The 12,736-nt window shown below is 53.4% G+C and overlaps 2 protein-coding genes across 7 annotated transcripts in view; both read right to left on the bottom strand.

Annotated features, from left to right (window-relative positions):
* Positions 1 to 405, bottom strand: part of TMEM11 (transmembrane protein 11) — a 10,637-nt gene extending 10,232 nt beyond the window's left edge. For 3 of the 5 annotated variants that reach the window (XM_034783223.1, XM_034783222.1, XM_034783220.1), the window contains exon 1: positions 263 to 353. Coding sequence is in view for 1 of the 5 variants with exons in the window: in XM_034783218.1 (XP_034639109.1) it covers positions 263 to 330 (68 nt within the window). In the remaining 4 variants the exon portion in view is untranslated. Of the gene's footprint in view, positions 1 to 262 lie in introns of all 5 variants that reach the window. The other 2 variants (XM_034783218.1, XM_034783219.1) reach the window with 2 other exon arrangements.
* An 8,517-nt stretch (positions 406 to 8,922) lies between these two features.
* NATD1 (N-acetyltransferase domain containing 1) overlaps positions 8,923 to 12,736 on the bottom strand; it is a 31,328-nt gene continuing 27,514 nt past the window's right edge. The window contains exon 3 of one of the 2 annotated variants that reach the window (XM_034783225.1): positions 8,923 to 10,261. In XM_034783225.1, coding sequence (XP_034639116.1) covers positions 10,145 to 10,261 — 117 coding nt within the window. In that variant the 3' untranslated portion in view covers positions 8,923 to 10,144. Of the gene's footprint in view, positions 10,262 to 10,871; positions 11,111 to 12,736 lie in introns of those variants that run through there. The other variant, XM_034783226.1, reaches the window with a different exon arrangement.

The raw sequence follows: 12,736 nt of genomic DNA on the forward strand, positions 1-12,736 counted from the left end.
CCCCCCCTCCACCAGCCTCCCCATCACTGGCCTCCCCTTCCCCGCTGACCTGCACCCCCCAACTCCACCGGCCTCCCCCTCAGTGTCTCTCCCCCCTCCCCCGTCCCGCTCACGGCGGGGAGGGGGCCCAGCCTCCGCCCAGCCCGGACCAAGCAGGATCCCGGGTCCACTCCCCGTCGTCCCTGCTCAGGCCCCTTTGGGGCCCCGTCCGGCGGCGCCCCAGAGTCCCGCCCTGCCTGCTGCCCGCTCGGCCAGGCCTCACCTCTCCCTACCGCCGCTGCCACTGCTGGTGCTGCCGGGGCCAGCGCGCCTCCTTCCCCACGCCGCCATCTTGGAGACTCTCGGCTCGAGTCGCAAATGTCTCTCCGCCAAGGGGGCCCGGGCCCGCGCCCGAGCCTGCCGGGAAATGGAGTCCAGGTCGCGGGGCCGGAGCCAGTGGGGGAGCGCGGCCGCCGCCAGAGCGGCCTACAACCCCCACCATGCTCTGCGCCGCGCTGGGGCCCATGGGATGTGTAGTCCTGCGGGCGGCAAGGCGGGGACGCGCCGGACGGCGCTAGAGAGGCCCAGGCCCTGAGCTCAACCCCATGCCCTCCCTATAGCCAGCTTGTCTTCGCAGGGAAACACCCAGGGGAGTGGTTGGGGAAATGGACTACAACTCCCACAAAGCACCGGGGCAGCCTCGTGGGAGCGGGCCACGTGGGGCTCCAGGAGGGGCTGGGTATGTGCTCTCAGAGCTGGGGGCAGGGGCAGAGCCCCTGTAAAAGCCTCCTTCCCTGGGCTTCCCTCCCCCACTTCTATAGTCTCTAGGGTCAGGGAGAGGTCACCCTGGGGGAGACTGCCTTGGCCTCAAATAGGCCTGACACCCCCCCCCCCCCCCGGCAGGGTCGAGCGTTGGGTGGACTAGTGGGGACAGGCTGACCTGGCAGAGGGGGTGAACAAAGACAGTCCTGGGGAAGAGCTGGGCTCACATGCAGCTACCTATTTCAAAATAAATACCCACCCAACCCCATTGATCCCCGCTGACCGACAGAGAAGGGGTAGGGACGCTCCTGACTACAGCTCTAGCATGGTACCCTCCGTGTCCTGCGAGGAAGGAGCAGGAGGGCACAGCAGTGTAATGCATGCTGTAGATTACGAACCCCCAAGTAACCTGTACATCGCACAGGTGCTAGATTTCTTTAGCTCCAGCAAGCCTGGGCTTCTACTACTGAACTAAAGAGCAATCTCCTTCAGCCATAGGATTGTGGTATTGGGTTTATGTCCGCTGTAGGCTGGTAACCAAGAAGGGGTGACCTATCACTCTCAGTTGGGCAGGTCTGAGATTCCATGCAGTAGAGGCAGGTCTATCCTGGGAAGAGTGAGTTTAAACCCACCCAAAACTAAAGACCTGCTCCATCAAGTGAGGGGGAGCTGCCGCAGAGCCCAGAAAGCAACTAATTCTGGGGGACAATGAATGACAAAACAGGGAGAGGCATGGAGGTCAAAGCAAAGGCTGCAGAGAGGGACACTGAGCAGAGAACTCTGAACACCATCCCCTGCTTCATGAAGGACCCCCAGGAGTCAGTGGATACCATCTGAGGAACTCTGCAGTAGAGGCAGGATTGACGCTACACTGCTGGGAACCAGGTTTTGTTGGAATTTTTGGGGCTTCAGTTCAGTGCTGCAGCTGTGAAAATGGCACTGAAAAGAGCAACAGAGGGCTACAGAAAAGACCGTTCCTGAGCTCAACACCCTCCATTGTGCTATCACTTAAACCCAGGGAATAAATTATTTTTCTGATTTTATTTAAAGAAATTCCTTTTTATGTCTATTTTTCTGGATCAAACAACAAGGAAAACGTTAGGGAGGGGAGAGGTGACAGCACCCAAGATGCGAGTCTTGGGGTTTTCACTTGCAGGCAGGTATGGTTGACACATGCAGATGAGACAGTGTGAGGGAGAAGGATGGAGGGCAAGCAGGGAGCTGGGGCCCTGGCACGGGAGGACGAGTGGGTGACCAGAGCTAGCTGTACTGTGTATGGATACTGTTGAGATGATAATATTTGTGCCTGAACTAAAGCTTCATCCCATCTTTTGGCATGAGCATGGAATCTCTGGGAATAAGCCTGCCCTTACAAAAGGAAGTGGACTAGCTGGTTTAGCACATTTCCATCTCCAGTTTCTTATGATCCCAAAACCTTTTGCAGATTTAATAAGCTGACATATAAACTTGGCAAAAGGATGACCTCACCCACCCACTGAAATGCAGCCTCCCACAGGGTCAAACCGGAGAAACACCACCACATAACAGATTAGGAGACTACAGGATCTACAGATTTTTTTGTTTTGTTTTGTTTAGGTTGCTAGCTGTAAATTACCTGAGATGGAATTTGGCCAGGATGCACCTACAGAAACCAAACTCACCTCAGACCTTCCAGCACGTACTTAGCGCAGATCACGTGGAATAGAAACAGAATAGAACAGGAGGCCAACTGTAATAGAAAGTAGGTGGAAGGAGTACCAGTGCTTGGCCACACCCTACCTACCCTCCATCACGGGCCAGTACCACTCAGGAAGTCGGTAGTGCTGGTGTGGAAGGGGGTGGGATCAGAGCAATTAGGGGATGGGTTAGATTCAGCATATCCTCTCAGCAGCCTCCCCTAGCAGAACTCCCATGGAAGTGAGAGCTGCCATCCATCCCCTGGTGTAGGCACTAAGGAGAGGGCAGTATTAGGAACAGCACCCATCCTCTCTGGGGTATAGGCCCTCTGAGAACAGTAGCCTTGTAGGTTTGGCAAGCTGCAGTTTGCAGGGGGTGAATCTAGTCCACTGTGCTAAAGAGGATTTTTTCTGTCATTGACGCTTCCCCATCTCACATTACAGCAACACAAAAGTCATCTTAAACAAGATTTTCCAATGAAACAACGTCCTTTTCCCCAACTGCAGCTGAGTTCACAACATCTGCAGATAGGGCAGCCAATCCCAGCTAAAGACCTTCAGTGGGGCGATCCCTGCCCTGCCCTGTCCTCACGCTCCCCTTCCCCTCAGCAGCAGGAGCAGCAAAACTCCTCCTGGTCCCTGGGGTCCCTTCAGAGATGGCCCAGCACTTCTCCAGTCCATTTACAGATGGCTCAAAGGGATCTGCTCTCAGCTTCCCTGATGTTGCACCTCTTCTCCATGGATCTGACAGTGCTCCCCAGGACATGCCGCCTTGGAGCAGTTTGGCCAAGGTTCAGGAATAACAGCAGAGCCCTTCCCAGAAGTTCATTTTTACTTGCCTGGCAGCAGCAGTTCGCAGCCTTTGCTGCTTCCATCACAGCATCAAAGAGAGCGACCACATCAGCTTCTGCTCCCTCCGCACCCACCAACTATCCTGTTTAACAGCCATAGCACCTTCTGTTCTAATGATCCACCATCTTAAAGGGACTTTTAAAATTCCTTTCTCCTGCTGTTTCAGTCTATCTGCAGGAAGAATCTTTCCCCCAGCTGCACCTAACTCCTACAAAACGTGCAGTGAGACCTTTAGAGACTACAAGAGGTCAGGCATTGGCTTTTGGTACATGTGTGAAGTGACTGAAAGTGCATTTCAGAATATTGTAAAGATGTCTGTATATCTCCCTGCTAGAAAAATACCGGTGGTTATCAATAATGGCATTGATGAGCAACAGAATGTAAATAAAGATAATGTAACAACCCACAACTTTACAGGTGTTGGCACATAGGGCTTAGTTATGACATACATAGGATAAGTTCTGATTCCTTCCAGCCGAGGGCAGTGGTGCATATACACTCTAGCCATGTCATTACAAACAACATGTGTTTAGATTTAGAACATGCCTATAACACTGCAGAAGTCCATTCGCTATAGACCAGGGGTTCTCAAACTGGGGGTCGGGATCCCTCAGGGGTCACGAGGTTATTACATGGGGGTGGGGGTCACAAGCTGTCAGCCTCCACCCCAAACCCTGCTTTGCCTCCAGCGTTTATAATGGTGTTAAATATATAACAAAGTTGTTTAATTGATAAAGAGGGGTCGCACTCCGAGGCTTGCTATGTGAAAGGGGTCACCAGTACAAAAGTTTGAGAACCACTGCTATAGATTGTACTGTCAAACAGCAACATTACCCTTTGTGTGATGTAGGGTCAGTGGAAATAAGACTTTCTGGAATGTGGAATGTAAATAGAAAGAGTGTAACTAGCAACATTCCAGCTTTTGTGTTATAAACCAACCCGACAAATACGCAGCTCAAGAGCTGCATCAACCAAAACCTCCGGTGCGTGCGTTTGAAATCCAAGCCTGGAACCAGACCTGAGTTTTGCAAATGACCACCGGTTTTACAATGGATATAATCAAAACCCTACGCCCAGACACAACCCCGCTTCCCCAGCCTGGGGGGGTGGAGATCCGGCTTCAGATTCTGTGGCTTGCACCCGGCTCTTTTTGAAACAATATCATAAAAACAACTTCTGTTCCGGGGGCCGGGAGACCAAGTACTTGAGCTGTGTTCCCGGGGCTTGTGATGGAATTTCCTTGTGTGGAGCCTGCTTCTTATCCTTGCTGTGTACAAAATCTACAGGGAGTAAATCTTTTTCTCCAAGCTATTGAAATATTATTCATGCATTCTAACCACTGAACACAAGAACACAGACCCCCAGGTCAAGGGACAGGCTTACAACTTACCAGGCCCTTGTAGGAACCCCCGATGGAGAGAATTGGTCTTGGGGTCCTTCTTTGTTATGGTCCTGCTGCTGGATGGCAGGAGGGTCAGGCTGTGACTCCGGAAGCACTGAGCTTGAAGCAGTCATTATGGCCCAGTTCCTCAAAGGTATTTAGAAGCCTCATTTCCACTGAAATCAATGAGAGTTAGGCTTCTAAATACTTTTCAGATTCTGGGCCTGGGTGCGTACAGCCAGCCTTAACTATGACCTCGAAATAATATTCCACAGCTTCAGTCCACAACTCCTTGAAACTGGATGGGTTCTTTGCAAAGGGGAGCCTCTCCTTCCTCCCCATTAGTTGGGCTTGGGTCCCTGTCTTCAGGTAGGGTGGTTTACCAAAGAGCTTGGGTAGCCCTTGTTACAGGAAAGGAAACGACAAGAGCAGTCACAGAGCATCTGGGAATGTACCACACCATGTTCAGGTCAGCAGCTCAGCACTGGGACCAAGCCTCACCTCTTATAAGGAAGTGTCTTTCTGAATAAGAATCCAGCTATGTACTTATATGTCCTTCGATGCCATAGTTTCTGAGTACCCCCCATCGTGGATTTATCCTCCCAACAGCCCCTGTTGGATAGGGAACTAGCATCCCCATTTTGCAGATGGGAAAATGGAGGCACAAACAGTGACCAGCCCAAAGTCACACCAGGATTTTGTGGCAGTGTCAGGAATTAAACCCAGATTTTCCAAGTCCCAGTATCATGCCTTAATTACAAAATTAGCCATCCCTTTCCCCAAAGCAGGAGCAGCCCCCATCAATGCAGATTGGTTAAGCCACACCTTTTATTGTATTGTATTCCATGCAATATGTTCATGTTTAATAGTATGACAGATAGGGAGGGAAAATGTTAGACACAAATGAAAGCAGAAAGGACATTTGTGTCAGGTCCTGAGTAGGAAAGGCACATAGTTACCACTGAATTCAACAGGGAAAAAAAAAAAAACCTAGACAGCGGGAAACACAACACTGGAGGCCATACGAGAAAGAGGGAGCTTCAAATTGGTTGACATGGAAGTCAGTTTGACAATGTCCTATATATTCCTTAGGTCTTTAGTTCAAGTGAGCTTTGTGATCTCAACACACCCCTGAAATCTCTTTCCCATTCCTGTTCCAAGAGCGTCTAGGAGTCCGAGATCCCCCAAGTTCAATCAGCACCGTCGAGCACACAAGGTATTGAGGGGACTCCTTCCCACAGGGATGAGCTAGGAAAGGATGGGTGATGGAAGTGGTGTAGGGAGAGTCTTCCATCACCAGGGACCTGCAGGTCACATCCAGCTGCCAATGATGGATTATTGTAGCATGGAGGACTGCAGCAGCACCAATGACTTGCCTTGGCTAGTAGGTATTGCTATTCCCAAACATCAAATAATACCGGAAATGAAAGGTGGTGGATGGATACAGCAGTAGAACTGTGAGCACAAACACTATCAAATGTCTCCATGGTATCAGAAACAGAAATGGTGACAGCACCTCAGAGTGAAGCAGCAGCAAGTCCCTGTACTGCGCTTGTTTTAAGGCAGGGGTGGCCAATCTCGATCTGATCTAGGAGGCCCAAGGTTCCCATGGAAATAGCACAATAGCGTCACATGTGAAATGATAACACCATAGTCCTCCAGTGGGCATTCCAGCAGGAGACATAACTTTGCATGTCTGGAAGCTGTACACCCAAGAGAAGTTAATACCAAAAGTGGGATGAGGTTCTCAGTGATGGGCTTGGTCCAGCACTTTGCTTCTACAAGGCAGCCATGCGGGCAATTCTCAAGCAACTCTGCTGGACCACAGTTACAATAGTGTCTTCTCATCTCAAGCAACAGGAGAAGGAGATGGTGATGAGCAGGGCAATTCTACCATTCTTCAGTTTTGGTGCAGCCAGATCTGTCCCTGCGCCCATCTTAACTAGGCCTTATCTGTATTTTGCCAAACACAACTCTAGTGTGTAGCACCTTAGATTCCTCTTGAGCACTGGGCCTTTAACTCTATACCCATGGTGCTTTGCAGATTCCCCCTAGGATTTCCTAGACGCAGCAGTCAAGCCCCAGTGCATCCGAAGCACGGAGAAGTTCAGGGCAGTCTCTCCAACAATATACTACCACGGACAGCACGAATCTGAGGCATTTCTGTCACTTTCATCGGCCTTGTTAGACAGGACAAAGGTCCATTCACTTGGGAAGCTGGTGTTGTGACAGGTCTGAGGGTTTTTTCCAGCCAACGATGTTGCGGGTGGGAGAAGGGGTATGAAGCTGAGAGCAACAAGGAAGGATTATATCAGAGCATTGTCAGTTAAACCACGCCAGTTAGATTTCAGCCTGTCATTTTAAGATGAGTGAAGGAACTGCTGGTGACAGCCCTGGTGTCTGAAGTCCTAGGTCTGCAGAACTGATACTGTCTAGTTTGTAGCAAGGCAGACTAACTGCAAAGTAGCCCACACTGAGCCTCAATCTTGGCCTGGAGTCTAAGGAGGATAGTTCAGTCTTCATGCTGATTCAGTCACTGGATGCTCTGCTGAGATTGCCACCAAAGAGACCAGCTGAGCAGCCAGCGATGAGGACACCTGTTCTGTACCGCTGAGCTAAGGTCTAGTGAAGTCAACAAGAGTCTATCCATTGACTGCAGTGGGCTTGAGCTTAGGTTCCAGGAATCCTCTCTACACCCAACTCGTTTCACTTAGACCCCTGAGCAGTGATCAGATTGTAACTTTCAGTAGGGTGGATTTGAATATGGCCCAGCAGTGAAAGGCTCCGTATCTCACTATCAATTGCCTGAGACACCCACCCCCTGGGCGCTCCGTCACGCAGAGAACAGCATCGACACCCCTCCTGAGTGCCATTCCCTGGTTCTCTGGAGTCTATCTAGTGTCCTGAAAGACGTTTAATGAGCCCTGGCTATATTTTGGGCCTCTCAGTGCCATGATGCTGAGTGACAATGGGACAACACCTTGTCACTAGGGGAAGCTATGACAACGCTGAGCCATGGCACACAGATGCAGTCACCAACCACTGATGCAGCATCAGGCTGGGAGGATGCAAGCTGTGCATAGCCATGGTTCAGTATCTGAACTGGGTTATTTCTTCCCCACGTGCCAAATAGAAACAGGTGGTGCCCCGGCCGTGGCAGAACAGCCTGGGAGCAGCAGTGAGGGGCTGGTTAGCAGGAACTCTTAATCTGCTTCCTCACTGCCTCACATGCCTGTGCACGGGACAAAACAGACCTCCCTTGCTTCCGAGGTACGGCATTTCATGACTTGTGAGGGAGGGAAGAATAGCAGTTTAGAGACACTCTGCTGCCTGGTTTGTCGCTGCAGCAGAAGCCAGCACCAGAAGGGTTAATTTAAAAATATAGTAACTGAAAAAAATAGCCACTCGAATGAATGCCGGAAGACGTATGTAATGTCCAACAAAAGCAAATCAGATCACATAGGCCAGGCTCCCATTAGGAGTTTCGGACTACGGCCTTCAAGATCTGGCCCAGAGATGATAGGGTCAACTCCAAAGTGGTGTTGCCATTTCTGTTGGAGTCAATGGGTGTTGGCAATACTCAGCACCTCTCAGGATTTAGCCTATTATAAATACAGGAGCTCCTTGCAGTTCCCGTTAGTTCACTGCAGCCCTTCTAAATCAGCAGGATGAGCTAACTGAGGGTGCTGGGGGAGATTCGGCTACAAGTTTCACCCATGCAAACCCAGTGACGTTCCTGACGTTGCCCCGTGTGACTTGGAGCAGAGCGCGGCCCTCCACATCCCAAGCACCGAGAGGTTCCTGAAGGGTAACCCCCCTCCCTCCCCCTTCCCCCCAAGTCTAAATGATCAGTGTGAGAGACTGGGATGGAGCAGAACACACCCCTCGCTCCCCACCTGGCACGTCAGCCCTCCGCTGCTGTACGAAAAGGGGAGGACAAAAGTCTGACACCTCCCCCTTGGGCGGGCAGCTCTTGGATTCAGCCGCCAGGGGGCCCAGGTTCCCTAGCAGTAGAGGTTAGCAGACAATGCCGGGTAGGGGAGCGGAGAAGGACGTGACTAGTGAGTGATCCCTGTGCAAACCCCAGGCCTATGCTATTGACTGAACGGCGGTGGCAGCAGCATCTCTCGACTCACGTGCTGCATCTGTATCCCTGACCCCCGCCCTGCAGTGACGTTCTGCTCCTGGCCCCAGCCTCCCAAAGGGCAGGGGTGTGGGGAAGGGGGCTCAGTAAGTCAGTGGAAGAGCAGAGCTTGGGCAGGGGAGACAGCCTCACCCCTGCTTCTCCACGGGGATTGGACGCATTCTCTTCTCCCTCCCTCGGGCTTGGCCTGAACACCTCAAGGATCACGTCCTGCTTGGCTCAGCGTGGCGTGTACGTTTGTGCGCTTGGCTGGGATGGTGGCACCTGCTTAGCTCATCCACGGGACCCTTGTGTTCCCCTTGCTGACGGCGCCTCTGTCCCTTCCTTGTCACTCACCTCCCCTCGGACTCCGAAAGAGGCAGAGAAGCAAAGCCCGTGGCCATGGCAGGCATTCCTGTCCGTTACTGCTCCAGCCCCAGAAGGGAAACGTCCCCCCCTTCAGGGCGGAGTTGAGGATCCAGCAAAACGAGAGACTGGCTCAAAACACTCTTGTCCATGATGGAGTTGAAAAGTTTATAACCTCCCTTCCCTTGCCCACACCTCAAGCTACTGGGCTACTGAAAGGAGGTCTGGGCTGAGCCACTGCTCTCGAGCACCCCTCCGCGATGCTGCCCGCCCCTGACAGAGGCTGACGACAGACCATCTCACATAGGTCCCCTTTCAGGGACAGACGGCATCAAGGCCCCAATGGCTCTGGAGCATGCAAAGAGAGTCCCCTAAGACCCAATCATCCACCCTCTGGGACTTGATGCTAATGCTCCTTGCTTTGCCCGAAGGGAGCTAACCGGCCGGAACTCACTCCTCTCCAGCTCCCGCCCACACAGCAAATGGCACCGGCTGGGCTTGTCAGGCTTTATCATCGGACTCTTCCATCCCCGCCGTGACGAAAGGTGGGTAAGACCCTGCCCCTCTCCACAATCCCCCTTCAGCTCAGGATGAGTTAATCTGCAGCAGCCCCACACGTTCCTGGAGGAGAGGTGGAGCCCGATGGCTACCCCAAGCCGACATCCGCCCGCCGGCTTCTTGCTTTCGACGAGCCGCAGGGGTGAGGACGCTGCTGAAGGAGGCCGACAGAAGCCATCGCCTTCCACCCCATGGCGCAGTGACAGGGGAGGCTGCTGTCAACAGAACCTTGAGCCAGCCCAACCGTGGAAGGGCCCGGCTGCTGTGCATTACCAGGGCCCCGGCGCTATTTGGGAGGGTCACAGTCCCCACGTCCGCACTTACAAAAATAAGGATTCTGAGAGCGCGTGGGGCTTCCTGAGACCGCGCAGAAGCGAAGGCCGCATCGGACAGTCAGGGGCAGGGCGTGCTGCTGCCAGAGCAGTCCGGGCTCCGCAGCCTCCTATGTTAAGGCTGTAAGTGTTCCAGGTACTGCGGCAGGGGGTTCTCCTTGACGTATTTCTGAATGTACCAGCACGTCAGGTGAGCTCGTAGGTCCTCTTCGACCACAAAGTCCAGGGCTGCCTAGAACCACAAGAGAGGACAGATGGGTTTACAAACGCCACACTCCCCTTGGAGCGAGCTACGACAGGATCCTGGCTTATACCTGACTGGCTGTGACCATGCAGGGGGGAGCGGCCCGAGCACCAGGGAAGTTACCTCAGGCCTCCTTGAGAGCTGGGGCCCCTTGGGCTGGTGCCATGAAGGGAAACCTGCCTTGATCTGGCCATCTCTCAATGGCCGTTTCAGTGACAGCCCCCAGTGCCAGGCAGTAGGCCACATGCTCCCCTCTGGGGTGAGGAGCAGGGGGAGCAACCTGGGGCAGAAAAGCTGAACTCTGCCCCCAGCAACCGCCCCTCGGGGCAAGGGGTGGGGCGCAGCAGAGATTGAGCTTTGGAGGTGGAGCAGCCATAATATATGCTTCCTCGGGACTGTGTGGAAATCAGCCGAACCAGCAGCCACTCCCTCCTGCGCAGGCCACTCCTTGCACAGGGGGGCCCAGGTAGCCGCTGCCCGGAATGGACGGCCATTGGGGGACAGCCTGGCACTTGCATGACGCTGCAAAGGCCCCTTACGAGGGACGATTCGCTGGTAACTCACAGAGTTTCCCCCCTGCCCCCACGTTTGGGGTCGGGGGCGCCCGTGGCGGGAACAAACAGCCCATTGACTCTCTGAGCCTGCTGCCCCAGCAGTTGTGCTGCTAGGTGCCTGTATGAAGTTGGCCTGTGTTTCTCACTGCCCCATCCTTCTCCCCCTTTCCCACACATGAAGCACTGATGGTGAGGAAAGAAGGGGTGGTGCTGGAGCCCCTCAGCATTCGAGCCCCCTCCAGGGGTAGCAGTGAAGTTGCTGCGGTGGCAGATGGACCCTCCGCTGCACGTACGGGAGAAAAAAACGAATGTGGTTTTAGCTGAGAATGGGGTCAGGAATGGGCAAACTCCCCCACAGAGCGAGGAACCCGCCTGCTGCTGCTTCCCATCAGGCTGGGAAAGTCCCTGCCCCTTTCAAAGCTAGCAGCATCCCTTTCCCGCTTCCATGGCCTCATGCAGACAAAGGAAGCTGCCAATTGTCCTCATCTCCCCTCTGTGTGATGCAGAGGGGCGGGAGGCAGCGGGATTACTGCTCTGGAAAGGAAAGCGGTGGCTGTGCCTGTAGTCACAGGAGGGTGCGAGCAGAAAAGCAGTAGGGAACTAAGCTCCCTGGTATAAACTGGTGCTACTTGCCACAGTGTGTGCGGACAGGAGAGAGCTTTTCCCCTGCTTCCCCTTTGAATGATAAATAGGAGACTAAGCACTTTAAAAATGTGTCAGCGTGTTCCCTGCTCATTAACTAATTAATGGCCGAGCACCTCGGGCGAAAGGGGCACGGGATGCTAATCTGCAGCCACTGGACTGATTCTAGGATGGGAGGAAAAGCATCTTGAATGTTGCCTCTCCGCCACATGCCGGGGGGTCTCCAGCGGACCTGTCAAGGGAATTCCCCAGAAGCAGCAAGCTAGCTGTCAACTCTGTGCCTGGACAGTCCGTTTAACGCAGCTGGTCCCACGTCCTGGGTTCAAAGCTACCCACCCCCCATGCTCCCTCCATCAAAGACATATACAGAGAGAAATCCCCATCCCCTGCCCCATTGCCCCTGCCATGAAGCGGTGCTGGAGTAGGCGAGCGAAATCCCACAGGGCCAGGGCAGCCGACAGCCCTTCCCGTGTTCTCCTAATCCTCTCTGTGCTGGGTTGTGGGCAGGTGGGGGGAGGGGAGAGAAAGCTGGCAGTTGCTCCGCCCCCCCATTTTATTTTTGGACATTGATTCCCAGATGATGCGATTAAACGTGTCCAGCTGGAGTAGAAAGGGCACAAGTTCCGAGGTAGGCAGGAAAAAGGGCTTCATCTGACCCAGGATGTGGGATCACCCCCCCAAACACCCACAGCCGAGCGCTGGCAGCTGTAAGAGACGTGTGTGAACTAGAGCATAAAGAAGGATCTACCCTCCCTATCTAGCAACCTCTGCAGGCGTGGCTTGGCTAGTGCAGGGGGCCTGATTCTATTCTTGTGCCTCTATAACTCTCTTGGCTTCCAGGGCACGACTCCTGCTTTACGGGAGATCAGAATCAGGCCCTTTGCAAGGATATGGGGCTTTCATCTGCAACACACTTTATAGGCATTTACGTAATTCACCCCGACGTCGTCCTGTATATCGTTAGGCCTGTCTTACGGGGGAAACTGAGGCACAGAAGTAAAGGGCCTTGGTCAAGGCCACTCACCCCATCAGGTCAAAGCCAGAATTAGGGCTCAGGATAGGAGTTATGGCTCCTGAAGGTTAAAGGGAGTAACTTGTATGCTGCAGCGGGAGAATGGAGCCCTCAGTGCCTGGCTGCTAGTCCCATACTCATACCATCCCTCCCTGGTCCGCTCTCCGGGGCCGATCTGGGCTGCTGGGATAGAAGCAGGGTATTTTTATTTTCAGATGGAAAGAGGAGGCGGTTGGATTAGTAGCTGGCTGTGAT

The sequence above is a fragment of the Trachemys scripta genome, chromosome 10, assembly GCF_013100865.1.
Source record: "Trachemys scripta elegans isolate TJP31775 chromosome 10, CAS_Tse_1.0, whole genome shotgun sequence".
Taxonomy (NCBI): Eukaryota; Metazoa; Chordata; order Testudines; family Emydidae; genus Trachemys; species Trachemys scripta.